Source organism: Cyrtonyx montezumae, unplaced genomic scaffold, assembly GCF_038088225.1.
Source record: "Cyrtonyx montezumae isolate F1298 unplaced genomic scaffold, pur_monq_1.0 scaffold_3, whole genome shotgun sequence".
In the NCBI taxonomy this organism is placed as follows: domain Eukaryota; kingdom Metazoa; phylum Chordata; class Aves; order Galliformes; family Odontophoridae; genus Cyrtonyx; species Cyrtonyx montezumae.
In genome coordinates, this window is record NW_027072034.1 from 13,897,003 (window position 1) to 13,924,064 (window position 27,062).

Consider the following 27,062-nt stretch of genomic DNA (forward strand, 5'->3'; position numbering starts at 1 on the left):
ATTTAATACCTTAAATATTATAAAATAAAATATAATTTAATATTTAAAATATTTAATATTTTATAATTATTAAATTTATTAATTATTAAATATAAAGACTTTGATAGTTCTTCAACTTATTTGGTTGTTGTTGGTTTGTTGCTTTTCTTGCTTGTTTTACAAGGTGACTTTTTGAAAAACAGCTTGAAAAGAAGCAGCTAGACCTTCTGATTTGCCAAATATGTCCTTATTCCAATAAGAGAATAGCTAAGTCTTTTATTCTTTTGAGAAAGTAGGATTTCAACAGAAAAGTTTGAATCAAAACTTAGTTTTGCTATGAACTTTATATTAAATCTTACGAGCAACAAAACATGCATTTATCGGTATTCAAATTGGATATACAATTAATTTCTTTCTTAAGGTTAGGGAAAATTAAATACCTATTTCAATGCCATCTATAGTAACATGAATGGTATAGAGACCAACAGCTCCAGGAGTCCAGTTTGCACAATATGTACCATCGTTATTGACTCTGATCAGCATGTTTTCACTGGGTCTAGGCATAAACAAAACAAATGAAAACAAACAATTATTGCTTTCAAAAACATCTGTAATACTTAGTTTGGAAACTCCGCCTGCAGCTTGATTTTATAACAAATGATAAGAGATCATATTCAGAGAGTAGACAATAATAAAGATATAAGATTTTTAAAATTCCCTAAATTTAAGAAAATATGATCAATTCTATTCAGCAGTAAAGACCTGTGACTCTACATGTAAGGAACAGAGACAGGACATCTTAATTTTAATCTCTAATACAAAGTAATTTGTTAATGCTTACCTCTTTGGAGTTGGTGAAGCAAAGCGAAGTTCTTCAAAAGAATAATTTTCATATGCCTACAAAACAAATTAAATGAGATGAACGTAAAATCAACAGTAACCAATTATGTTATTATCCTGAATAAAAGAGAAAGGAGAATATTTTTTTCAACAAACAAAAAAATCTAACTTTACACTTACCAGAAGCATTGAACAGGGAACCAGAAATCAATTACATATCACAGAGAGAGTAATAAACACATATATATAATGTATGTACAAATGAAAGATGTATACTTACATTTTCATTAACAAAAAATACATATTACTAATAATATCTTTGTTCACAGTTAAGTCTGTGAAGCTCTTCTACTCAAGTTGAATGAAAATCTTTTAAATTATTTTTAATTTACCTCTAAATTTCTGTTTACTAAGTTTGATTTCATCTTTGTTGTTGAACCCTTACAATACCTAAGGGATACTGCAACATGACTATTTAAGACAATCTAAGTCTGTGATGATACAGCATCACCAGACTGCTCTCACATGATGTTGTGTTCTTTGTGTATTTCATATAATTTTATAGTAATTTATATTTGGAGAGCCCGCTGTATGCAAATTGAGTTCAACTCCCACACAAAACTGAGCAATTCTCACAGTAATTATAACTTTTGGATTAGTTCAGCTTGTTCAAGGGCATATCCAGTTGAGCTCTGACTACCTCAAGAGGCAGAGATTTCACAACTTCTCCAGGCAGATTGTGCCAATGTTTGAAAACTCCCACTACATGCTACTTTTTCCTTCCTAATATGTAATCAGTATTTTCCTTTTTACAAACTGTTTATTATCCCATATTCTTTCTCAGTGCAACCACAAGAAGAGTCTGACTTCGATTTCTTTAAAACTTCCCTTGAGAGTACCAAAATTTATTCTAAGACCACTAAGCCAGCAGAACACTAACCTGAAAAAAAATGTAAACAAATGTAAGTAGTGTAAATGACACTTTAATTCCCCACAATAAACTACAGAGAAAACTAATGATGTGTCACAGAACAAAAAAATAAAGGAGGTTTTTGAGTAACCATTGTAAAGTGAAATACAGAGTATGTTCTGAGTCTGCAGGGTAAGAACTTCAGAGAACACAGACATAATTAATTAAATCAAGTGAATTTTAGATAACATCCCTTCAAACAGGTGGGAAACCCTGCATGCCATTCAGAAAGCATGCCATATAGAAGGCACTAGTTATAAAGGCTAGATTTTACTGTTTCCCCAGCAAAAGAAATTGGACACAGTTCAAGCAGTGCAAACAGCCTCATCTGACATAACCTGGGTTCTGCCCACTAGTATGAGGAAATCCCGGGGATCTTGGAGTTTTTAGCTCAATCTGTTTATGACTCAGGACTTTCTCAATACTTTCTGCAGCCCATCCCTATATCTTACAAAGTAGGCAGCGAGCACAATCCTGGATGCTTGTCAAAGGGAGTCAAACTCTGTCCCTGTATTCACCAGTTCACGTGAAGATAAGAAAGCAATTATGTTGTGGATCAAAAACTGCAAAGTAGTCCACTGGATTTACCAATGGAATTTTGGACTCTCCTTTCTACTCAAAATTAAGAAATTCCCTCTGTATTGAAGTGGCACCTCTGTTGTTTCCCCACTAGAAAAAAAAAAACAACAACAAAACCTTGTTCTACTTTCTTGATTTCTTGTGTAATGACTGTGCTGAAAACTCCATAAAGGCAGACAGAACTCAGCAAGAGATTTGCTGGATGCAATGGTTGCTGAGTTATCAGGTCCCCATATTCCAGCAAAAACAACAGGGGAATAAAGAGGAAAGATAGTAACATTTGAACATATCTACAGATCAGTCACTTTGGATCAGTGAGCCCACTTCTTTGGCAATTGTGATTTGACATACACATCATTTGCACAATTTTTCTTACTGTGCTAAGCTCTGATTATTTTTCTCATGTTCAATAGGTTTTAATATAGGTTCACTGCAATACTGCAGTCCTATCCTTGTACATAGGTTTGACTTTTTTCTCCTTATATCAACAGTTATTTTGATTTATCCTCTGATTTGGGCTATTTTGTTAATCAAAATTTGTAATCAAAATCAAAAGACACAACTTCTCCTTAAATTCTCATTCGGTTTATGTATGCTCTAGAGTTCAGGCAATTGGCCTCCTTGATGCACTTATTTTTCTGCTGGCCTTCATAAATGCAATTACAGTAATTCACAACTAGTGCGTTTGTAGCCAGTGAACAAATGGAATAATAATTTTTTCAATCTACTTTGAATAATTTTACCCACTTTGAATTCTGGATTTTCAAGCTATCTCATTAAATAAACAGTAATTTACCTTCATCATCGTAATAGCAATATATCGAGCTTCTTTTACTATCATTGGCTCATAAGAAGAATCAAGCTTTGGTGAAGGAAGTCCTCCAAAAGTCATATCAGTGCTAGGGGAAGCAGCTGCAGCAGGACTCCCTGGTATCCGCTGTACCTTTTTAACTTGCTCTTGTTGCAAAGATGTTTTCTTCTGAGAAACGGGAATAGCTTTGACTTCTACCTACAATCAGATGTGGAATTTAGGAGATGAATTAGGGAAAGAAAAAAAAAAAAGCCCAATGTTATAGATCTGATAAAAACCCAGAGACGAGTTCTTAAAGCACTCACTACAAATCCTGCTATGTTAGAAAAGTACGTGGCTACACTTTGCAAAGCCAAGAATACTACCACAGGTACTCAGGGCAAGTAATAAAGAGTCAGCTGAATTCAGTTTTTTAAGGAGGAAAAGACTACCTGGAAAGTAAATTCATGCATTATTCACCCTAAATCTGCAATAAAATGTGTTTAATTGCTGCAGATTTCATACGCTATTTATCAAAATTTGACCAATTTACTGGATGTTACATCGATGTATTGAACACTGAATGAGTCCAAAGGAAAGACTAAGATTTCTGTTACTTAATATTATATTTGTGTACAAAAATAGCAAGTAACAAATACAATAACTATTTTGATGTGCATATTTTCATAAATCATTTTCCAGATTTACAGTAGAATCCCTAGAAGTTTTCTACTTCTGTCAAAAATTTAACTACACATTTAAATGATGTTTGTGTTTCTTACTAAACTGATACTTGCATTATTGTTGAAAATCAATATTTGTTAATGAGTTTACACCTCATTGAAAATTAACTCATGTCATATCATATGCAAAGACTAAATTTGAATATTCTTATAAAAGGGGCTTTACCTTTCTTCAGGTAATTTTCTTTTAGGCTTCACAACATCAAGACTTCAAAACATCTGCACTATTCTTGAAAAGTAGTGGGCTTTAAAACATAGTAGTAACCTAATTTATACAATTTTGTGTCCAACTTACCTTCTTTGCATGCTTCATTATCTCATATAAAAGCCAGCTTTTATGCAAATCCTAAAGGTTTTCATCCAAATACTGGAAGAGTTTATGTTATTCTACCTGTGGCCATCATGAAAACTTCTACTAGTTCAATAACAGGAAAAACAACTGTGATTAACTGAAGAGGATGAAGCAAAACTCAAGAATCTTAGATCTTTTTTTTATTATTATTATTTTCAAAAACTAGAGGAACTACAAAATACTTGAGAGAGGGGAGTTCTGTTTTAATCTATATTAAAGTGACTATAAAATGGTTCAATCTGCTTCTGATTCATTTTTCCAACATATTTATTCATTTTGTAATCTATGACACTCTCTTCTGGCTTGCAAATAAGAAGTGGATTCCTTTCACTCTTCACAACACCGAAGGTCTGCATCTGGATATTTCCACTACTATATAGGTGTACTTTATAACAGATGAGATTTAAGTTGTATGAGACAGCATCCATGTAATACAGAATTTGATAATTTTGTGGATTTAGAGGTAACAAAAAGTCTGGCTCCACTGAATTTAAGAGGTTCTTGCTCTGTGCAAGAGTACTTTGTGTAATGTATACAACAAATATTAAACAAACTCATGATGAATCACAGAATCACAGAATAGCAAGGGTTGGAAGGGACCTCTAGAGATCATTGAGTTCACCCCCCTGCCAAAGCAGCTCCCTAGACTTGAAGTCAAAGAATAACCAGGATTTCAATAATTACCTTCATATTAGGAACGTGAACAACATCCCCATACTGGTCTTTTGTTTGTACTGTAATAACAGTTGGCCAACCACAGCGAATGTCATCCTTATTCAAAATCAATGATGTTTTTTGAGGATCAGCATATGAATCTGGCTGAAGCCATCTACAGCAAAGACAAACACATTAAAATCTCTTCTAGCCTCTCAAAAGATAAATTCTTATTCTGTACAGATATGACACCCAGCTAAGAAATGTACATATTTTATCCAATGTACAAATAAAAACAATACAAATACTTTTAGTCAACTAATATTTGACATAATAATGAAAGCTACACAGCTGCTGGTATATACAAAGAACAATGCACAATTTTTTAAATTTAACAGATAACTAGAAAATCTCTAATTTGCTCCAAAAGTTTAACATTAAAACAAGGGTCTATTCATTACAGCAGCACAAACTGTTACCTGGCAAGTCGCCCACCACTTGATCCTGGTACACAAGCAATGAAATCCTCCAGAAAAGACTGCTCATTGCTTTGCACTTGCAGTGGAAGACTTCCTTCAAGAGCTTCCAATATCGTCGGTGAGTGAGAGAGTGCCAACCCTTTCCCAAGAATTCCAGAATGAGATTTGCACACCTTATTATTATTTGTTTTTTGAAAGGGTTGAGGTGGGGATGAATGGGTGGAGAGACAAAAGAGTGTCTTTTAGTATCTTTCTTGTACAAGCACTTCCATTATATAACACTATCAGCACAGATATTTGAGGGATTAAAAACCATTCAAGAAGAAGCTAAGTGGGCAAACTACTTAAATGAAAGTTTAAAAAAATAAAATAGAAGAAGTAGTCAGTTCCTAGTACTGCTTTTACCCACTCTATCTAGAAAACACTAATAAATGGCATCAAAGCATTGCCTACTCAGTCTAGAAAAACTATGTTAGTAATTTATGTTGAAAGAGACAAAATGAGCATGAGTTGAGGGAGAATTTCTAGAAGAAAGATCACGGCAATATGAACCTTCATGATAAGAGTAACCTTAACAGTTGAATTACAGCCAGAAGAATGAAAAAAGCACTCTGAAAATGTGATTGATTATAATGTCCAAACAAAATAAAGGGCTAGAGATAATAGCTTACAGTAAGACATATCTTAAATATTTTTGGGTTAGATAAAGTAAAAAAAAACTCCTTCTTGGGAAGAAGGGGAAGAAAGTGGAAAGATGCAAAAAATATCCGAGCACTGGACAGCAAGTGAAAATGAATCATCCTTTACTTGTATGCATACTCCTAGTTCACTTCTTGAATTAAAATACTGTGGACCCAAGAACAGATTGCTGTAAAAGTTATTCCTTTCACAAACATCTGATTCCTTATCAATGCCTTCTGTTCGTTACTTATCAATGCCTTCTGTTCATTACTCTAAGGCCTAAGGTATGGTGTCATTCTGTAGCACAGGCATATTTTTCCAGCACGTACAGTAACAACTAAATTTCAAAATAGTTGCCCTGAAAATAATTAGAAGAGAATGAACATGAAAACTCCTTTTTTTTTTTTTTTTTTTTTTTTACCAAACATTGTCAGCTAGAGTCAAAAATAAGCAGCTACTGACGAGCAAGAATTGCTATCACAACCCCCAAAACACATTATCAATCCAGAGTAACTACAGTCATGTTATTTGAGACTTCCTAAATGTTACCACTCAACAGAGAAAGAAACTTTATTTCTGCCATTAAAAAGACACGTGAATGGTTAATTTTGGTAACATTTAAAATTTTGTAAATGACAAAACCTAACACATATCTGTTTTTGAAATATATAAGTGATCTTATTTTGTATTTGATATTTTATGCATTTTATCTAAACAGATTTATTCTAAGAGTTAAAAGGAACAGTATACCTGTAAAGCAGCCTCTTCAAGAATTTCAAGGTCTTCTTCAAATTCATTACCTGCTGTAAAAATATAAACATACATTTTTCGTAACAATAATAGTGACATTTATTTACATATTTATAATCTGACATTCAATTCTTTCTAGCTTATGTTAAAAAACTTAAGGTTGCAGGAAGATGTGTAATACCGTTTAAACAGCTGTTTAACTTCTATAAGCTTAGTACACATGCAATACTGTGTAGTTCAGTGTACAGGCAAATAATGAATATACATTACACATTAAACAATAAAAACAAAAAATTGGTCCTTATAATCTCATTTCCAAGACAGTATGTATGGCAAATCTTTGGATAAATCTAGATGCTTCTGGAAAAGATTTTAGGAGATTAAGCTGATTGCCAGGAAGCAGTACTCAAAACTATGCACTAGCTGCTCCCTTATAAGAACTTACCCTAATAAAGGTATTTAAAACCCTGATAAACTGCACAATTTGGTAAATTATGAATACACCTAGAGCATAAAAATAAATTAGATTCTATCACATGGTATTTCTTTCTCACATATGCCACTCAAAAATCTTGATTCCATAGTGACCAGAATTGCCAAACATAGTCTTAACAGAAAAGTCAAACAGGTAAAGTTACCATATTTCTAGTCTTTCTCAAAAACATGTCAGGCAATTCTATTAGTAAGGACAGAGAAAAGAGATGAATCAAGTCCTAAGATACTTGTAAAATTCTAAGAAATGAAGATACATGGAAACTGCTCTCAGAGATTGTGACTAGAGAATATGAAACTATTAACTAATAATGTTTAATAACTGAACAATAGATAAATTCCCTATTGCTGCTTAGGTTAGATATCAATCATGGACCAGATCTCTCTCAGGAATAGACGAAAATCTCTTAAATTCAAGTATATTAAATTTAAGTCTTGAAGAACTTGCAAGGAGAAAATATTATCTTGTGAACATTGAGCATACTCACAATGACACAATTTTCTAATTGTTACTGAAAAATATTTATACATGTATCTGGCCAACTGTATTCACTACAATAGTTAATAAAAAAAACAAGATACCTTTTTGTGAAGGACATCCGCCTTCAGTAAAGTCTTTACAGCATAATGTAGACATGTAAACAATGCTAAAGATGCAAGGGTCTATAAGGATGCCAGTAACAACTATTAAATCTGATTCAAAGTCACTTCAGTTATCCTATCTATCTTCCTTGATATAAATTTTCTGGACATAATTTTACTTTACTTTGTTCTTACACTCATGATGCCCTTTGCACCTCTCACAAATGTATTTTTTGAGAATTTGCAACCATGTGTTTTCTGCTTATTTTTTTTTAAATTCTGTCATGACATACGCAAAGATTATTAAACTTTGTCAGGTTTTAAGAGCACAGGATTGGATTCAGAGGCCTAAGTATTATCAGAGAAATGGAGCAGGAATTACTTCACCTATTTTCAGCAGTGTAGCATGAGATAGTAAGCTCACACATAGGTATTACAAGACTTTTATAGCAAATGGAAGAGAAACAGGCACCTCTTCCCAGTGATTCATTTCTTTCTCTTTTTCTTTTTTTTTCTTTTTTTGTGTGTGTGTGCTCATCTTAGGATGGCACAAGCCACCCTTTGATTATGCCTATATTATCTCTAAAAAGGCTAGAGCTACCAGCTTAGACTCAGATGATTCTAACTTCTAAATGACAAATTTCAGGCATTTTAAGTTAAGATGCTTATTCCCTTCTGGAGTCAATCTTTTCCTTTGGTTCATTTCTTCAAACTGTATATATTTGCACATAGAACAAAGCTAAAACTGCAGAAATTATAAAATGAAGTCTGAAAAGCAAAGTACAAAGTAATTTCTTCTTGTATGCACTACAATACAGTCTTTTATATGATTACATAAGTTTTTCTTAAAATTATACTGCTCTGCAAATGAGCAATGGCAGTAATATACAACATATAGCATTTTTCAAGACATCGCTGACAGCAAAAGATAGAAGATACATTACTTACAAAAAAGCAGCCTGACATTATAAAGCATTTTAACGTTGCTTTAGAAAACCACATTTTAGCTCTTTTCCTGCCAAATTTATTCCGAGCCACTTCAAATGCTTCCAAGTAAAATTATAGACAACTGAAAATCGTCTTTAGAAAGCTGCACAGTAATTTCCATCACAAAAGAGAAACCATTCCTGCATATAACTTATCTGTTCTGTTTAGTCATAGAGCCCACTGGTCTTGTAGAGGAACACTACACACATATATATGTTTGTCATTAGTTTTGCAATACTATCAGCCATACTAACAGACTTGACTGAAGTTCCTGTGCTGGTGTTATGTATATGGCGAGATGTATCATCTACAGTGTTACACCAATTACTTTAGTAATCAGAAAACCATCCTGCCTTTGCACCTATCCTTCCTCTGATGCAGCTCACACACAATCCCCCTCATAAGTTGGCTGGGTCTGCATAACTGACTTGGCTGCATGTTTTATTTCAGATTTCTGTGATTTCAGGAAGAAAAATCTACGTATCATCTACATTCAGTTCTTTTAGGCAACCAAAATTAGAAGCAAATAAAAACAAAAATTCTTATTTTGAAATAAGAATGAAGTATTAAAAGGTCTGTGAAATGAAACTAGAAGCATTTTAAGTTCAGCCTCTTTGTTGTATAGAAGGAGTGAACAGCACAACAAATTGGTATTAGGGAAATCTACAAAACTAAGGAGATAATGCAGATGTTTGGAGGAAAACAGAAGAGGGTACTCTTTTTAATAAACTATAGAATTGCCTGTACTTTTGAGAGAGAAATAGATTTACCAGTGCAGTTGAGGTGTTTATTTAAAACAAAGTAAGAAATTTGCACATTCAAATACACAAGCAAAGTACCAGGTTTAAAAATAATAACAATTCAAATTAGTTTTCGTGGTTCTAACTACACATCAAATGTCTTCCTGCTCATTAAAAAGCATTTTTCACTGCCAGTCTGCTTAACAATATCTGAGCTCCCATTTGCACTCCTAAATTAAAATGATCCAAAAGATACCTTATTACAGATTATGAAACTGTTTCTCCTATACATTAATTTTAATTAGGATAAATGCTATTATACAGAATATGATTTTATCATTAGAACATTATACCTCAATTTCCGTGTCCAGTCATTTTCACGAACTCTTACTTGTCTGTGTATTTTAAACTGCATTTGAATTATTGTAAATTTTTGTTTGCTGCATCTGCTGTAGAAGTATGAAATATTTTTATAACTGCAAAAATACAGCAGTTATTTTGTAGGCTGCAAGGTCTACAGATACAATAGCCACTCTCAATTTTAAACAAATAATTTCAAAAGCTACAATTTAATGCTGCAGTGTTGCTCTTTCAGAAAGGTGTGAAGTGCAGGGAGAAAAAAATAGTGAAAGGGAAATACAAATATGATACCTGCACATTTGTGAAGTACCACAAGAGAACTGTAGGACAAATCTCGTACACTGATACACTACACCTGTGAATAGGTGAGTTGGTTTAGATTTAGTCATTCTCTCCATAACAGCTTAAGCAGAAAACAACATTTTCTTAAATCTTTGTTGATTAATTCAGTTTTAGAATCAATACTATACAATCACCTTTAACTAAAAGCAACATTTGGACTAACAGAGAGCATTTACTCATAAAACTTGAAACACCAATGAAGCTCTTAGGGCCAGACTTACCAATAGGAAGTGCTAGATCTTTCTTCATCAACGCTGCTGCACATGACCCTCCTAAATTGGCCAATTCTTTTTCCAGCTGAATAATACCCTTAAAATTTAAACAAATTTGTAAACAAAAATAGTGTTTCAGACTATATGACAACAGATGGGTTTCCTTGACCCTACTTTATCTTAAGAAATAGAAATTTAGAAATCAAGCGTACAAATAATTTCTGATATTCTTGTCTTATAGCTAGACTGCCATATTTTAGCGTGACACAGGACACAGTACCAACATTTTTAGAACAATTTCAGCTAGCTAAGAGCATTGACAAATGCTACGAAGCTATTGGTAGCCTGATAAGAACATGATTAATTGTAATTTTCTGATACTAAACAGAAAGGGAGCTCCCAACTAAAAAAAATCTACTGATAAATATTCAGATTACAAAGCAATCCCCCTTCTAAACTGTACAGATGTACATCTATCATACCATATATTATAAGAAAAATGCTCTTATTTCCTGTCTTAAAGATGATAGTGTTTACTCTTCCCTTTATAGTTGCATTGGGAAAATGGGGAACATGGAAACATTTTTCCAATGCAACTAGAGAGGGAAGAGGAAAAATGTTTCCAAGTTCCACATTTTCCCTTAGAGACTTAAATTCATAGATAAGAGTTCATTACTTTCAGGAAACCTATGACAAATTCCTCCCATAAATGAGAAAAACAAAACCAACCAAACAATGGAGAATCTCCATCTGATGAATTTTCTAGTAGACATACAAGACACTGCCAATATATAAAGTAGGTCAAAAACCCTTTCAATGAAGCCTTCAAAGTCAATAATCCCAGATCTGCCCTGCACGCAGACTGAAAAATCTCCAAAATGTATTTAAAATCAAACCTTTAACAAACTGCACATTTAAGTCTGAAACTGTTTTGAAATAGTGAGCAAGTGTATGTGTGAAATGCGGGCCAACCTACTGGACACTTCCCTATAAAAACACTATTTCTAAAAGAATTGACCTATATGCAGAATGGAAGAGTAGCTGTTGTAGAGTTAATAAATGAAAAGAAAAACAGCCTTCATTTCCACCCATCAATGCTCAGACAATTTTGCAAAATCCTAGGTTTGAACATAGTTGAATAATTCTAAACAAACCTGTTTCCTTGACACTGACATTCAGTGTCATCTTTCAGTTTTTCTAGTGACTGCCCTAACAAGGAATGACTTTTAATACATGATAGTTATATAATGGTTGTAGCTTGTTCTTTGGAAAGACAGAATCTGATGAAACAAAATGTATTGCACTGACTCGAACGCACGGATATCTTACTTTTTTGGCTAGAGAAAACACAGTGGTAACCACAATACACACACTTCTACTGCTGGTAATGTCTCAGAAAGCTGTAATCACAAGGCTCTCAAAAGATCAGAAATTTACATTGAATGGCCAATTACTTAATGAAAGTTCTGCTAATTCAAGTTAAACTTTTATTCCATAAATGGAGCACCACATTCTTCTATGAAGAAACATGAACAAAGACCAAGCCCTAAGCATAAACAGCAAGAACAAACACAGCTGTTATACAACTTTTATGGAAGCTTCACTCCTGAGATGCAAAGTAGTTTAACTATATTACTGAAAGCATGTGATATGAACACTGCTAATTCAGGTGGAGATCTCCTATGATGCCCATATTGTATTTAGTGACTCATTTGAACAAAGAAGTTTCAGAATTTTACAAAATATCTTACTGATGAAACATACAAAATCATAATGCAACGTATCTGAAGAAAGTCATAGCTATTAACAACTACCCCACCCTCTCAAAAAGAAAACCAGAGCCATTTCAATATTTTCAGATTTAAAGAATTCCAAAATACACTGTGTTAGTAACCACACATAATCAAAAATTATATGCAAATCATTGCAATATATCTTGCTAGTGCTATGTAGTCAGAAGTGTAGACCACTTACTTTTACCAAAAAAACTTCTGCCCATATAAGAGTGAATTAAAATGTTCATTTGAAGCAATTCCACTTTCTTCTTACCTCATCAGATCCTGGACTAAACTCATACCCGATGGCATAACATTTGAAACCATAGAAACAAGCTTTTTCATCTTTCACATAGTCTGATGCAGTCTCCAGAGAAAAGAGAGCTTCATTTCCTTATAGGAAATAAAATGATAAAAAAAATAAATTAAAAGGAACTTTCAATATTTCTCCCCTTTTGGAATGTATCTATTACATGAACAAAAGTGAAATGTAATGTGTGAAATATAAACAAATATGATGCAAACACTTCTAAACAGAAACCTAATATAAACACATTCCACAGATACACAGTTGATGGCTCATAACCAATCTCTTGCCATCTTGGATGGAGACACTTCATTGACTTTGTTTTCTAGCATGATTTTTCTGAAAAAGCAAACTTATTGTTCATTACTAACAATCATGGAATTGTCTGGGTTGGAAGGGTCCTCTAAGATCACCTAGTTCCAACCCCCTCCTACAGACAGGAACACCTCCTCCTAGACCAGGTTACTCAAAGCCTCATCCATCCCAGCCTTGAGTGCTCCCAGGAAGGGGCCATTCACAACCTCACTGGGAACGAACATCAATAAAAACTGCTGCAATATATATTTATTACCTGGCAATACTAATACCATTGTAGGCCATCCTGAAGATCCTGAGAATTTTTTCAGTTCTATCCACGAATTAAGATTTTCATGAACGGAAGCATGTTTTGGTCCAAATCCCAGACTCTGTGCAATTCTGACAGGAATTAGTAAACGAAGAACATCCTCTGATTGAGCAGTGCCACACTGAGTGTCAAATTCTATTGTTATCCATCTGACACATTCAGGGAAAGTTACCTAAAACAAAAGAGTGGAGAAAAACCTAATTACATGCAGTTCTGTGGGACTTTTAATTTGTTTTACCTTTAAAGAAAAGCAAAACAAAACACCACATTTAGTGTGTGGTCTTCTTTTTGCCTTCTGTTCATAATGCTTCAGGCTATGAAAGTGATTCAACTGTATAATTCTTCATAGTTGTTTTAGCATGCTTAACATTAACATAATTTATTTCTGAAACTCAGATACTCCTGAAATGCTTTGCACTGAGGTTTGATCACATGTTTTAATTATGTCCAGATTAAGTATTTATGCTTAGGATACCATTTGTAGTTTGTTTTGGTGCTGAAGAACCCCCATAAAAGACCATGAAAGAAATTGACAAGCTAGTATAAGTATTTATTTACTTCTCAAATACCTTTTAAAATGCAAATCATAAAAGACACAGTCATTGTCTGCTTTGCATAGTCCTAGAAAAGCACACGGCAGCTGAAGCATTGTTATGAATGTGGTCTGTATTATGATAATATACAGTTACAGTACTTTAAAAGTAGTAATCCAGCTTTGGATAAGTTCCACAAACTTTCAGAGCAATAAAAAGAATCATCACTTCAGGAAGATCAGATAACTGTAGTTATCTCAGGTTCTTGGATTTACTGTTTAGAAAACAATGCTCCTACAGAACTCGCTAGTTTTGGAAACAAAATACAGGATTTATATTTCAGGCAGGTAATTCATCCCTCTGCCCTTTACTCAACTGAATAAAATCACTCCCTCTCAACTGCCATTCTGAAAATCTAGTTTAATCGGAGTCAGTTTTGTCAGGCAGACTGAATCCCACTTTAAGTGACTCAACACAGTTAAGAAAACATCAAAGACCTTTGCAAAGCGAAATCAAAGTTCAAGTGAATCTAATCTGTGAAGAAATTAAATAGCAGACCAAAATAGCACTGTAGGGATCCCTATGCTATAATACATGTGGTTTTGACTAGAACTGATGCTAAGCGTTTTCACAGAGCACTGCTTCTGCATTAGATATGAATGTCTGACATATGATAATGTCTACATAAAGAATTCCAACTTCTACAGTCTATACAACTAGAGCAAACAAACTGTACATGACAGTAGGAAAATCTAAGAATGAGCAAATTCAGGTGCTCTCATTAGATACCTGAATTGAAGGTTAATTCATATACTTCCTCTATACGTACTAAAGAAAGAGAACTTTCTCCAGAAAACACTACACTCTATATACAAAACAGTTTCCTATATCGAATTGTCACCCGGCATTATGAGACAGCCAATTCTGACAAAATGAAAACGATATGCCAAAAGTATTTAAGAAATAAAAAACTAAAATTTAAGATCTAGCACTTACCTTGTAGTGTGTAACACAGGCAGGTTTATAGGGATGTTCACTTTCCACAACAGCATAGTGATTAGAGGTAGTACAAGCGGAAAGGCCTTGCTCTGGCTGGTTTCCTGTGGTGCTGTCTGTAGACTGATTGGGGTTAAAAGCTGGAGGAGCATATTTCTGATTCAAAACTGCCACAGAAGGAAGTAATTGCTGAACTAAGCCAAAGACCTCTACAGCAACCTGTAATGTAAAGCCAAATACACTAAATTATAATTTATGACTGGGTGAAAAAAAAATACAAACTTGCATTTCTTGCAACCACTGGAGAACAGTTGTTTGGATATTCTCAATAAATCACTGTCAAAATTAATTGTCATATTTTCCATCTCTGCATTTGCACAATCCTTGCAGAAAAGGCATCACTAGGTTAAAATCACACTTATCAAAAAACAAAATAAGAATCTGTGATGCAGCTGTGAGAAATGTCCACTAAAACACCTTCCCTAACACCAGAAGTTTAAAACGAATGAGCAACCATTAAGAGTCGACAGAAAGGAACCACTGTCTAAAAGTTACACTCCACTTGTAGTTTATTTTCTAAGAAAACTGTTATTTTTCCCATTTGAACATTTTTAATAAACATAGTGTTGTTCTCAGCAATCTTTATGAAATTTTCAAAGCAGACTTTTTTTCTTTTCAAAGAATCTTTCAAAGCAAAGAAAACACTTGTTGCAAACTTCAGTTCATCACAGTAACAAGGTAATTCAAATTTCAAATAAATTTGGAATAAATCAATGTTTGATTTTAAGTAGATGGTCCTCTTTACTCCACCTTTAAAGAGAAGTCAGAAGAGAGATCATAGTTCACGAAAAAGACATAAAGGACAATAATGTCTAATACTTAAGGACTAGTGACATTTGTCAATTCCATAACAGTTTTCAAAATTTTCAGACATGTTCAAGTATGCTTTGCCATTGAAAAGTACTTTAATTCATAGGTCACATCTTCCTGTTTGTAAATTTGATGGAAACAACCTTCGTTTAATAAATAGACACCACTCCTTGGAATATTCATTGTAAAATCTGAATTTATATAACAAACATTGTTCATCCCATCAGTATTCATCAGTAAGTAATAAAACCGGATTCTTCTTTCTAACGTTTTGTATTTTCCTACTGCCAAAAGCTGTACTCTTTTAATCTACTTCCTTAAGATTTTTTTTTTAAATAATGACTTCAACATAAATTAAAAATAAAAGAAGTCACAGTTAAAGAATGACATTTTTTAAATTCCTGCCTCTTGGAAATTTCATGATGAGTCAATTGGTCAAAAAAAAAAAAACAACTAATTCATAAAACCATAAAAAATAATCATGTAAAGATTTTTCAGAGTAAAACTTTTCCTTATATAACGCTCTTAATTTTTTTTCAGTAATTTCTGGAGAGGAGCATACCTTGGGAATTGCTGCTGCAACTGGTCCTATGTAGGCTATTATGAGGGGAAGCAGCATTGAGAACAGACTGGAAGAGCTGAGTAGTTCTGGAATGTCTTCAGCTAAACAAAGATAATTACAACACAAGTATTGTAATATTCTTTATAATAAATGTATCATGGCTGAAAATGCATCTTATTTCTTGTTCGCTTCTTATTAACTAATCTTCCAGCTTCTACTCTAGTTTTAACTATAAGCTACTTTCATTATCTAGGTACTATAATTCAAAATCAAATTATAAATGTGCAAAGTTCACTTGAGTTAAGCATGCCATTATATACAGTTCTGTATTGAAAAACGTCCTTGCTTTAGAATACAGTTTTATTGATTCTTTGTCATTTTTAAAAGTGTGTTAATATCTTCTATGCTATAAAATCTAGTATGCCATGCCCCTCCCAGCTCTCAAAATCAATTTCTATAACAATACTCAATATTATGGACTCCTCTGATAAAGTTTAAAAGCATTAAATTTTAAGATTAATTTCTCAAGAACAGATGTTAAAGGGCTTATAAATGCATTGCATTCATTGGTTTTCCTGCTACCATAGTGCAAAACATGCAATAAAATTTGGAAGTGACCCATTAAAACATATGTTTTGGCAATACAGAATCTTACTAGCTTTAATTTGCTTGCTAAACTGATGAACAGGTTTATATGAAGTACTGCCCATGATAGCTCACGTGCAACTCAACGATTTAGAAAGTCACTCCCAGTTCAATATGTACAGCTATGACAGATTAGAAAATATATTATTTGAAGACAGAAGAGAAATATCACCATTGCTTTAATCACTGACTTTCTACTCTCAAATCTCTCTAACAAAGAAAGAAGTTTTCAAAAGTCAATTTTGGAAGTCAGTTAAAAAAATCTTACCATCTACAGCAAGAGCCCTGTGCAGCAGGTCTTTGGCTGCTCGTACAACAGCGCTCACAACAGAAAGTGCCCTGCTACAATTTTTGTCTTCTTCATTAGCTTTATTCAAAAGCTGTGATTGCAGATCTCCGTCATACTCACTCCTGGATGGTAGATTAAGTTAAAGTAAGTTCCATAAATAGAAAATAAACTTAAACATGGCTGATTTATTTTCAGCATAGAATTACTAAAACAATTAATTTATAATAAAATAATAAAAGAAACAACACAAGTCAACCACTGACAATACCTTGGAGGCAGCACTTCAGTATTTGCCCCTTGCTACTGTTTTATTTTTGACAGAAAATACGAGAAGCATGTTTCTGAAATGTTTGCTTTGACTGGATGTCTTTCAAATCTTAGAAATGTATTGCTCTTTCAAGACCAAACAAAACAATGCTGAACACTTTACATAATCGAGTAAAATTCTTTCAATTAATATTTCTGTGCTGTAACTGTGAAAAAGATTCTAACTCCCCATTCAAAAGATTAATTTTGTTTTTGAAATACAATATAAGGCTTACCTCCAATAATTGTTTTATCTTTAAAATCTACTCCATGTCAAATTAGATTCTACTAATGAATATATGGAGATTACACACAAAATCATTTTCCTAAGACATATAAAATATCTATTTCGATTTATACTTTCAAAGCAGCCCAATCATATTTATAAACTAATTCAAGTCATCAAGATGATAGTGATTCAGTTTTTGCAAAGACAACTGAAATCACTCAGTCAGCAGGTAAGGCAAATTTCCCATTCTACTGGATTTCTTATGTTTGGAAAGTTTTGATCTTCTAAAACAGCATTACAGAACATTAAGATTCCAGAACTAGCAGCTCAGAATGCTCAATGGCTTGACTTTACATGGAACAGTTCAAAGTGCAACCAAGTGAAGTGTACAGCAGGGAAAATTCTCTGTGACTTCAATAAAACACTCCTACACAAAGGTTATTTTTTTCTACTGTCTCCTAGAATTGTACTTTTCCTGTCAGTCTTGTGGTTTTTTAATTTATATTTAGTACTTGCTGACACTGTACCCTACTTCTGTTTCCAATGAATCCTTCAAAAACATTTCTGCCCTAATCAGATACATGTTAAAACCTAAGACTGAAAAGAACATTTTAATTCTGTTAGAGAATTAACAAACAAATACATTGCAGATGTGTTTGTTTCTGTTATGTCCTTTAAAAGAAAAGTTGTATAGAAGCATGACTGTTCTCATTCACTTTTCTTAGAAACAGACCACGGTAAGACACAAACCTGTAATAAAGAATCTGTGGAATTTGTCCCCGTGTTTGGTTTGTGCCATTACTGCTCAGACTACACGTACTGAAGGTAAATGTTACACCATCTGGGCACTGAACTGTGGTCATTCCTCCATCTCCATTGGCAGTTCGGCTTCCGTAATTCCTCAAGCGAACTGCATATTTCACATTTTCCTTAAAATGAGAGGCAAAAATAATAAGCAGTATAAAAAATTACGTTAGTTAGGCTTCATAGTTTTATGAAAGCTATTACAGTTATGTTTTTACATTAATACTAGAAAGTGTAAAACATCCTTCAAAGGACTCTACAAGCATAACTGACTGAAAAAATATTCAACAGAAGTCAAAGTTGCTTCATCTTCCCAAGCTATGGATTAAATCTTATGTAAAGTATTCCTTTGGTACTGGCACCAGCACTACTTAACGTCCTTGGTGGTGATGTAGTCAATAGGACTGAATGCACCCTCAACAAACTGGAGGGATGGGATGCCTTACAGAGGGACCTAGACAGGTTTGGCCTGTGAGTGCCTCATGACGTTCAACAAGTCCAGGAGCTAGGTCCTGCACGTGGGTCAGGCACAAATACAGGTTGGGCAGAGAATGGATTGAGAGCAGCGCAGAGGAAAAGAACTTTGGGGTGCTGGTTAATGGAAAACAACATCAGCCAGCACTGTGTGACTGCACAGCCCAGAAAGCCAACCACTTCTTACGTTGCGACAAAAGAAATGAGGCCAGCAAATCAAGGGAGACAATTCCAACCCAAGTCATTCTCCCTCTCTGCTCTGCACTTGTGAGGCCACATCTGGAGTGTTCAGGTCTGGGCCACAGCAACCAAGGACACAGACCTGCTGGATCTGTTGGAGCTAATCCAGAGGACTCTCTTATGAACACAGGCTGAGAGAGTTGAAGTTGTTCAGCCTGGAGAAGAGAAAGCTCTGGGAAGACCTTACAGCAGCCTTCCAGTACCTAAAGGGGGCCCTACAGCAAAGATGGGGAAGAACTCTATACGGGAATGTAATGACAGAGGTAATGGCATTAAACTAAAAGATCTAATCTAAATCTACCCTCTGAAGAAGATATTCTTTGCTGTGAGAGTGGTGACGCAATGGAACAGGATCTCCAGAGAAGTTGTGAATGGCTCACTCCTGGAGGTGTTCAAAGGCCAGGTTAGATGAGACTCTGAGTAACCCAATCTAGTGAAGATGTCCCTGCTCATGAAAGAGGAGTTGGAACTTTAAGTACTGTTCCAACCCAAACTATTTTATGATTCTTTCTGATTGCTTGAAATGTCAACGTACCAAGCTGCACACAAGAAAGCTGTACATTCAAGATTTGTAATTGCTTAGGAATTACAAACTGGCTTATACCATTTTAAAAGTTAAGGACTAATTTCTTTTTACTTCTAGGATTTGCACTTTTCAGTGCAAAAATGACAACTTATAATGCAAAGATACCAAGATAATTGTCAATCCATAAACCAAAAAAATTACACTGAACATTCTAGATTTTGTTTTCTAAAAGTCATAAGACTTGTTTCACAAGAAACCTACAGACATGTACTTCTTTAATTTACCTTTAGTGGCACAACTTTGTCAAGTCTAATTTCGGCTATGTCACTGGGAGAATCATCTGTGGTGTAGGTTCCTTTAACCAACTCTAGGGATGTCCATCTATGAGAATGAGTTGAATCGCCAGTATGATCACTCTGAATCAAAGAAACAACGTCATTTTAGCATGTTTACATTATAAATACATGGCACATAGGCAAATATGTGTCTGCAAATATGTAATGCTTTCTTGCAAAATTTGTTACAAAGACCATAATAAATAAACCAAAACAAAAAAAATTGTTAGAGTCAATAGTGATGCTTTTCAGTTGAAAGGGAAATTAATGAGTAGATAGGCAAATCTTCCACAGCAACTTATGCTTGCCCTTTGAATGAGTTTAGAACAGACTTAAAATGAACAACCAAGTTTAAAAGAACACAAGTGTGTCTTCATCAGAAGAATACAACGTAGGTACGTTATACGTGAATATTTGAAAGCACAGAAGATATCTACAGTCTGACCATGTTGGCAGATTATTTTTTAATTTGCTTGTTTTTAATTACTGGTGTAAAACGTTTTAAATTGGATTACTTATTTTCTTTATCAATATATAGAAAGATACCTGTTGCTAATTTACATTTAGCTACAGGAAGTGAAAAGTCTACTATAAACGCTACCTGTAATAAAGTAAGATTTCAAAGTCATAATTTACTTAAAGAACCGACTGGGTATTGTATGTAGCTTGAAGCACCACAGAAATCACTACCACAAGCAAAGCAAGAAAGCCCTACAGTTGCAGTGGTAGCTTAGACTGTTATACATATTGCATTGTAGAATACCTTATGAAAAAATACTTTGTTCAGTTTTCTTTCAAATGTAGTACTTACATCATCAACTAATACTTCCAGCTCATACTCATGAATTCCCCCACCACCATAAACGGAAAATCCTACTACAACAACGCCAGCCTTGTCCACGGAGAAACATATTGCATCAGGAGATCCATTCCCAGTATTCCAGCTTCTTCCCTGACTAGTTTTAGTGAATCTGTTTGGAGTGGATTTGACAGAATGAAGAGAGTTCAGTCCATCAACCTGTAGAAAATTAAATAAAAGCAGGAAAAGTGAATTAAAATTTAAGATTTTTAACTAGGTAAATTTTAAGTCAACTCATACTTAACATAAAAGATGCCACTATGTCAGCTTCTTCATAATATTATAAAATACATACATATATATATTGGGGTAACTATGAAATAGAGGGAAATGAAACAACTAAGAATCCTATTCCTAATTTTTTCACACATTTAAACATATATAATACAAATATTCAATAAAGATAATATTTAACCACACTTCAAGAAGAAGAGTTGCATATTTCTGCCTTAGATATGGTCAAGACCAAGAGAGTAAAAAAACAGATCTTACACAATAATAAAGACATATTTAATCAATGCTATGAAAAGTTACATATATTCTGTGAAAAAAATGCTGATACTACATAAAATTGGGATGTGAGTTTAATAAAACTGAATAAATTCCTATCATTTAACAATACGATAGCTTCTACATATGAATAATAGGATTCTAAGAGTTTAGACTTGGTACCATTCTCAATTTTCCAACACAAAGCAAACAAGCTGGGGAAAGTCTAGTAAAAGATATATATACATATATATACATACTTATATACAGAAATCTGAAAAATTTATTATTTAATATTGAATATATAAAGGACATAATATTAGGGAGGATCTAGCATACACAAGAGAAAGTTATATAGTCCAAAAGCAAATTCTGACCTGTACTCAAAATCAGATAGGAGGACCCTATGATAAAATGAAAGGCACAGAAACACTCTGGAGAGGTGGCAATGCCACCAATGAGCTCTAAACCAACATATTTTGAGAGTGTATGTACACTTGCATGGGTGAGCGTGCAAAAAGAAAAATACTCACTTAATAAAAAACAATTACAGTACTCTTCAGCCATAATGAAGTAGCTATTTTTCAACAGCATTCAAGTAACACAGTGAATATACATGCTTCATAAAACTTAGATGTCTGAAAGCTAATGAGAACAATTCCAGTATCTCTGAAAGACACATACACCTATATAATCATTGTCACAGTCTGTATGACTTTCATAATATATCTGTACTAAACGACAGCTTCTAAGAATGAACTTAAAGAAACTTTACCTCAGATCCTAATGCAGATGCTGTAAGTTCACTCACAATACTAGCAAGCAACCCACAGGTATTAGAAACCAGATGTGAAGAGAAAAGTTCATTTTCCCGTCTAAGGCTGTTCCGGACTGGTAAAACAACAATGACCAACATCTTTTCCAGCACTTCCCGAAAGCTTGTCATCCCTGAAACATTTTCTTCACTCTGCATGATGAAGACAAAAACGGCACACATTATTTTTAATTCTTTTAAAATTTGCCTTTTGTGTATCACAAACATTAGGTAATTTTAGATTAAGTGACAATAAGAAAAGGAAATGTCTAGTGGGTAAAAAAAAAGTCTAAATATTCTCAAGGCTATCACAACATGTACTCCTTTTTCAATTTTGTTATTAGAAGATTCAACTTTTCTCCGTTACTTACCTTTCATGTGTTAGTCACAATTTTGTAAGACCTAAACTCTTCTTGTCTTCTAAACTGAATAATGCTACCTAGCAGTCCCAGATCTTTATCATCATTACCCTTTATATTCCTGTTAATCTTTTATGAAACAGATGATACTAAAACTGAAACAAGAACTGTATGGAGCATTTCAGACCAAAAGATAAAAACATGCTAGAATACTGAGAGTTCCTGAAAACAGTCTTTTAAAAAGGAAACACTCGGGCAAATTCAGTTTCATCTTTATTTAGTCAAAATTTTAACAGACGTAACTTTTCTTTATTGCTGAGTAAAATACATTTTGAAATTTTCAGAATATATCCTGACCTGACTCAGTTTTTCCATGTGTGAAACCAAAAGGGGGAAACGATGGGCCAGAGCAGAGTCATTCTCAGTGCTGACTTGTTTGACCACTGATCGCAGCAATGCTTCTCCATCATAAGCAATTGGAAAGATAGAGGTCAGTTTTACTGACGTGTGGCAGAGAGCAGACATAACAGCAGCAAGGAGCCGACTACTGGAGGTTTTGAAATTTGCTTCCTGGATATCCTAAAAAAGATAAAAAGAAATTGATAGAAAGGCGCTGCTGCATTCAAGGCCAGTGAGGAAAAACAACTTTTGAAAGGAAATTTTCAGTTTTACAATACTTATATAAATTATTTAAATAAGCTATTTAATATACTTTTAACCTGTGAATTGTATATTACCTTCTCCCATGAGCTTCCATTTAGATCTTTCATATTGGAATAATTAAAATTACCTGGCTAACATGTTTTAAAATAAAAAACAAAAAACATCAAAGCTACTTCTGATATTAAGAGACCTCTCAAAGACTTCGCATAATTAAATCAAAACTTAATTAGACTAATACGTTAAAGAACTGGCTTCCTCTTGAATTTTAATACAATAAATGGATTATCAAGCCAAGAAACAAACTGTTTATATATCATTGCAACCTATGCAAACAAACAAGTAGAATGCTTAGACACAGCATGTTCGTTCATAGTTAACAAGACAAGGCAGAAAACGCTGCTTTAGGATAACACTGCTAGTGTCTCATCCACTTTGTTGGATCAGAGCACAGCTGCAACGTTTAATGAGAAATTACTCAACAAATTACTCAATTATTACTGATGAACTGTATAAAAATGTCATAAATACGCTTTCAAGTAACATGCAGCAACAGAAATCATACAGTAAATGTGAACTACACACTGAAAAAGCAGCTGCTAATAGCTACAGTAAGTTTTCTTCACTGTCCCAGAGAAAGAATCTTTCTATTGAAGGAGACACAAGTTTCTAGCTGCTGAACCTGCAGCCCTCTTTTTATTATTTATTTATTAAACCATAGCAGAATTCAAACTGCAATTTAGGATATACACACAAAAAGAATAAAGAATTTAAATACTGCTTAGATTATTTGAGCAGAAGAGCGATCTAAGTTGTAATATTCACTTATGATATTTTAAAATACCTGGTCTAAACAATTCAGCAAGTCACAAAGGCATGCCCACTGGAGAGATGGTGTTGGATAAAAAGAATGAAAACAAGCTGTAAAAGTATTATGGCATTCCTGAAGAACAGCTTCTAAAAGACTCAGGGGCTGACTGAGATATCCTTGGGGGTCATTGTCCAACTTGACCATGCAATGATCAACTCCTTCAGATAGAATTTTTCTCAGCAAGGTCCTGGTTTTTCCAATGCAATCTGCTAGTTTACTGGTTTCTTCTACAACTGCTTTAGCTGTAGCTAGGTTACAAAAAGAAGAGCATTAAAGCACAGTAAATGAACCATTTTCATATAAAATGCACATTATACAAGCAAATATCATAGCTAAAACTTGGTAACATTAAGGAATCTATATTTAGAAAAATTAACTTCACAAAGCAAAACAGCAGAGGTTATTAGGTACATCAAAGAAATCAGAACATCAGAAACTTCCAATTTTCCCGTTTTTCATAATGCATTCTGTATTTTAATATATGTACTGTTAAACTATAGGCATGAAAAACATTTAAAATTCAAATTGTGCTAATTACCAAAGCAGCCAATATGCAGAGAAATGCAAGAAAACGAAGATACAAAATAGACTAAAAGAACTCGACTGTCAAGCACAACAAAACATGGAAATACACCTGAGTTTCAATGGAAACATATGGTTATGGACACTTCTTACGGCATTAATTGCAAATACCCCATTTCTGACTGCAAACCACTGCTCTAATGAAGATATTTGTACAACCAATTTCATCCTAGAGCATACACTACAAGAATACTTTGATCAATATTTCAATGCCCCACACATTATAATTTGCTAAATAGGAAATAAGGGAATTAAGAAAAATACCTGATATTGGATATATTTCACAGGTGTAGACCCTCAGCAACCTCAGACAGCAAGTGCCTACAAAACGCAACCTTTCTAGATCCAAGAGAGTAGCAGTATATTGGAATCCTTTCAGTCCACGAAGTTCTTCAACTCCTAGCACCAGTGTTGTCCAGCTCCAATGAAGAATGCTCAATAAAGACTCGAAGCATTCCTATTTAAGGGCAAGGAAGGAAGACAAGTTTTTTATTAAAAAGAAAACAAAGCAACAAAACATGAACTTTCTGCATCACAATAAGATGAAAAGTAAAAATTTTTTATATCCATGTTTTTGACAACAAACATCTACCATACAAGACATAAAAACTATTTGGGAATACGAAGCCAGAGAAAGTAGAGAATACTTCTCTGTAAACACAGAATCATAGAATGGTTTGGGCTGGAAGGGATCTTCAAGATCCTCTAGTTTCAAACCCTGCTATAGGCAAGGGCACCTCCCACTAGACCAGGTTGCTCAGAGCCTCATCCAGACTGGCCTTGAATACTTCCAGGGAGGAGGTATTCACAGTCTCATAGGGCAGCCTGTTCCAGTCTCTCACCACCCTCACAGTAAAGAACTTATTCCTGATATCTAGTCTAAATCTATCCTCTTCCAGTTTAAATCAATTTCCCCATGTCTTGACACTACCTGCCCTTACTATAAGACCCTCCCCAGCTCTCCTGTAGGTCTCATTCAGATACTGGAAGGCCACTATACGGTCCCCCTAGAACCTTCTCTTCTCCAGGCTGCAAAATCCCAGCAATCTCAGCTCGTCCTCACAGGGGAGTTGCCCTAGTCCTCTGATCATCTTCATGGCCCTCCTCTGGACCTACTCCAGAGGAATAGTTGTTTTAGCGCAACAATACGCTAAAGCCAGTTTTTATGTTATAATACGGTGTGTGTGATGCTTCTCAATTACTTAAGAACTATTAACTGTACTCACCTGTAACAGATTTTACAGTAATTTTTACTTGCTTAATCTGCACTGAATTGTGTGATAGCTACTTCTAACAGAATACATTATTGTCACAATGATAAAGATTTATATCAGGGCTGGCCTTTGTTTTTAAAGGGTTATTAGCTGTAGGTCATGGGAACTGTATCACGTTTACAGTACAAGAAAGCAGGAGCATATGGTATCGAATGAGAAATCTGAGAGTTTAAAAAGTTGTCTGTCCACACACTATTATTAAATGTGTTATTTTGATTGAGTTGAACCAATAAGTAACCTACAACTACTTAAGACTGATTACATGCAGGTATACCTTCAAGCTGCAACAGTCAAACTGATTGCTCAAAGTCATTATAAAATATCCAGAATGCCTAATTCTCTACAATGACAAAACCCTTCTCTTTTCCTAGTTTAGATCTATGGTGACAAATAGGAACATCAAAATGATGATGAGGGAAGACACAGTGCAAAGCATTAAAAGCTGTACCTGTCACTAATTTAATGCAAACATATTTAAAGAAGGTATTAATATGTTCTGATAATGTAATTATTAAAAATGTAAATCATAAAGATAAGCTTATAGAATAAATCTGAACACCAGAATATCATCCTGATCATTAGAGGATACTGAAGAAACAAAGAATACATAAATAAGAAAAAAAAAAGTTAAGGAAACTGAACAGATGTCTCTTTGGAGGCAGTAACCTCAAGTAAATGTTACCTAAGAATACTGGCAGTAGATAATGCAGTAAAAAATATATATTTTAAAAAGAATGAAACTGAAAATCAAATAATCATTGATTATAATAGATAAGGAAAAGACTGAACTTGAAAACACAGAGATGGAATTGGCCTTATTTTGCATCACAATACAACATTTCAACTTAGAGCACTATGCCTCAAAATTTGACTAGCCTCCTGCTATAGGCAAAGAACTCAACACTCTTCTATGAAGAGCTGGAGTGCACTATACTTATTAATACTTCTTACCTCACCTTACCAAAGCTTAATTAAATGCTGTCTGATATTCAATGTATATTGGAAAGTACCCAAGAGGAAATGAATCTTACCAATTGCTGATTTAAAAGCCACAGAAAACAGCATATAACACAGCTCTATCAAAACTCTGAAAATCTGCTAATATT

At 34.0% G+C, this 27,062-nt stretch overlaps 1 protein-coding gene across 1 annotated transcript in view; it reads right to left on the reverse strand.

Annotated features, from left to right (window-relative positions):
* The window catches only part of MYCBP2 (MYC binding protein 2), a 169,279-nt gene that overhangs the window by 62,172 nt on the left and 80,045 nt on the right, over positions 1-27,062 (reverse strand). Inside the window, exons 31-49 of the mRNA XM_065744087.1 lie at positions 24,947-25,139; positions 24,074-24,348; positions 22,927-23,148; positions 22,172-22,363; positions 20,860-21,066; positions 19,998-20,129; positions 18,420-18,598; positions 17,114-17,256; positions 16,201-16,301; positions 14,769-14,987; positions 13,186-13,411; positions 12,582-12,700; positions 10,542-10,629; positions 6,818-6,870; positions 5,387-5,559; positions 4,938-5,082; positions 3,165-3,377; positions 821-876; positions 420-535 (exon numbers count right to left, since the gene is read on the reverse strand). Of these exons, the coding sequence (XP_065600159.1) occupies positions 420-535; positions 821-876; positions 3,165-3,377; positions 4,938-5,082; positions 5,387-5,559; positions 6,818-6,870; positions 10,542-10,629; positions 12,582-12,700; positions 13,186-13,411; positions 14,769-14,987; positions 16,201-16,301; positions 17,114-17,256; positions 18,420-18,598; positions 19,998-20,129; positions 20,860-21,066; positions 22,172-22,363; positions 22,927-23,148; positions 24,074-24,348; positions 24,947-25,139 (3,052 nt within the window). The remainder of the gene's footprint in view (positions 1-419; positions 536-820; positions 877-3,164; positions 3,378-4,937; positions 5,083-5,386; positions 5,560-6,817; positions 6,871-10,541; positions 10,630-12,581; positions 12,701-13,185; positions 13,412-14,768; positions 14,988-16,200; positions 16,302-17,113; positions 17,257-18,419; positions 18,599-19,997; positions 20,130-20,859; positions 21,067-22,171; positions 22,364-22,926; positions 23,149-24,073; positions 24,349-24,946; positions 25,140-27,062) is intronic.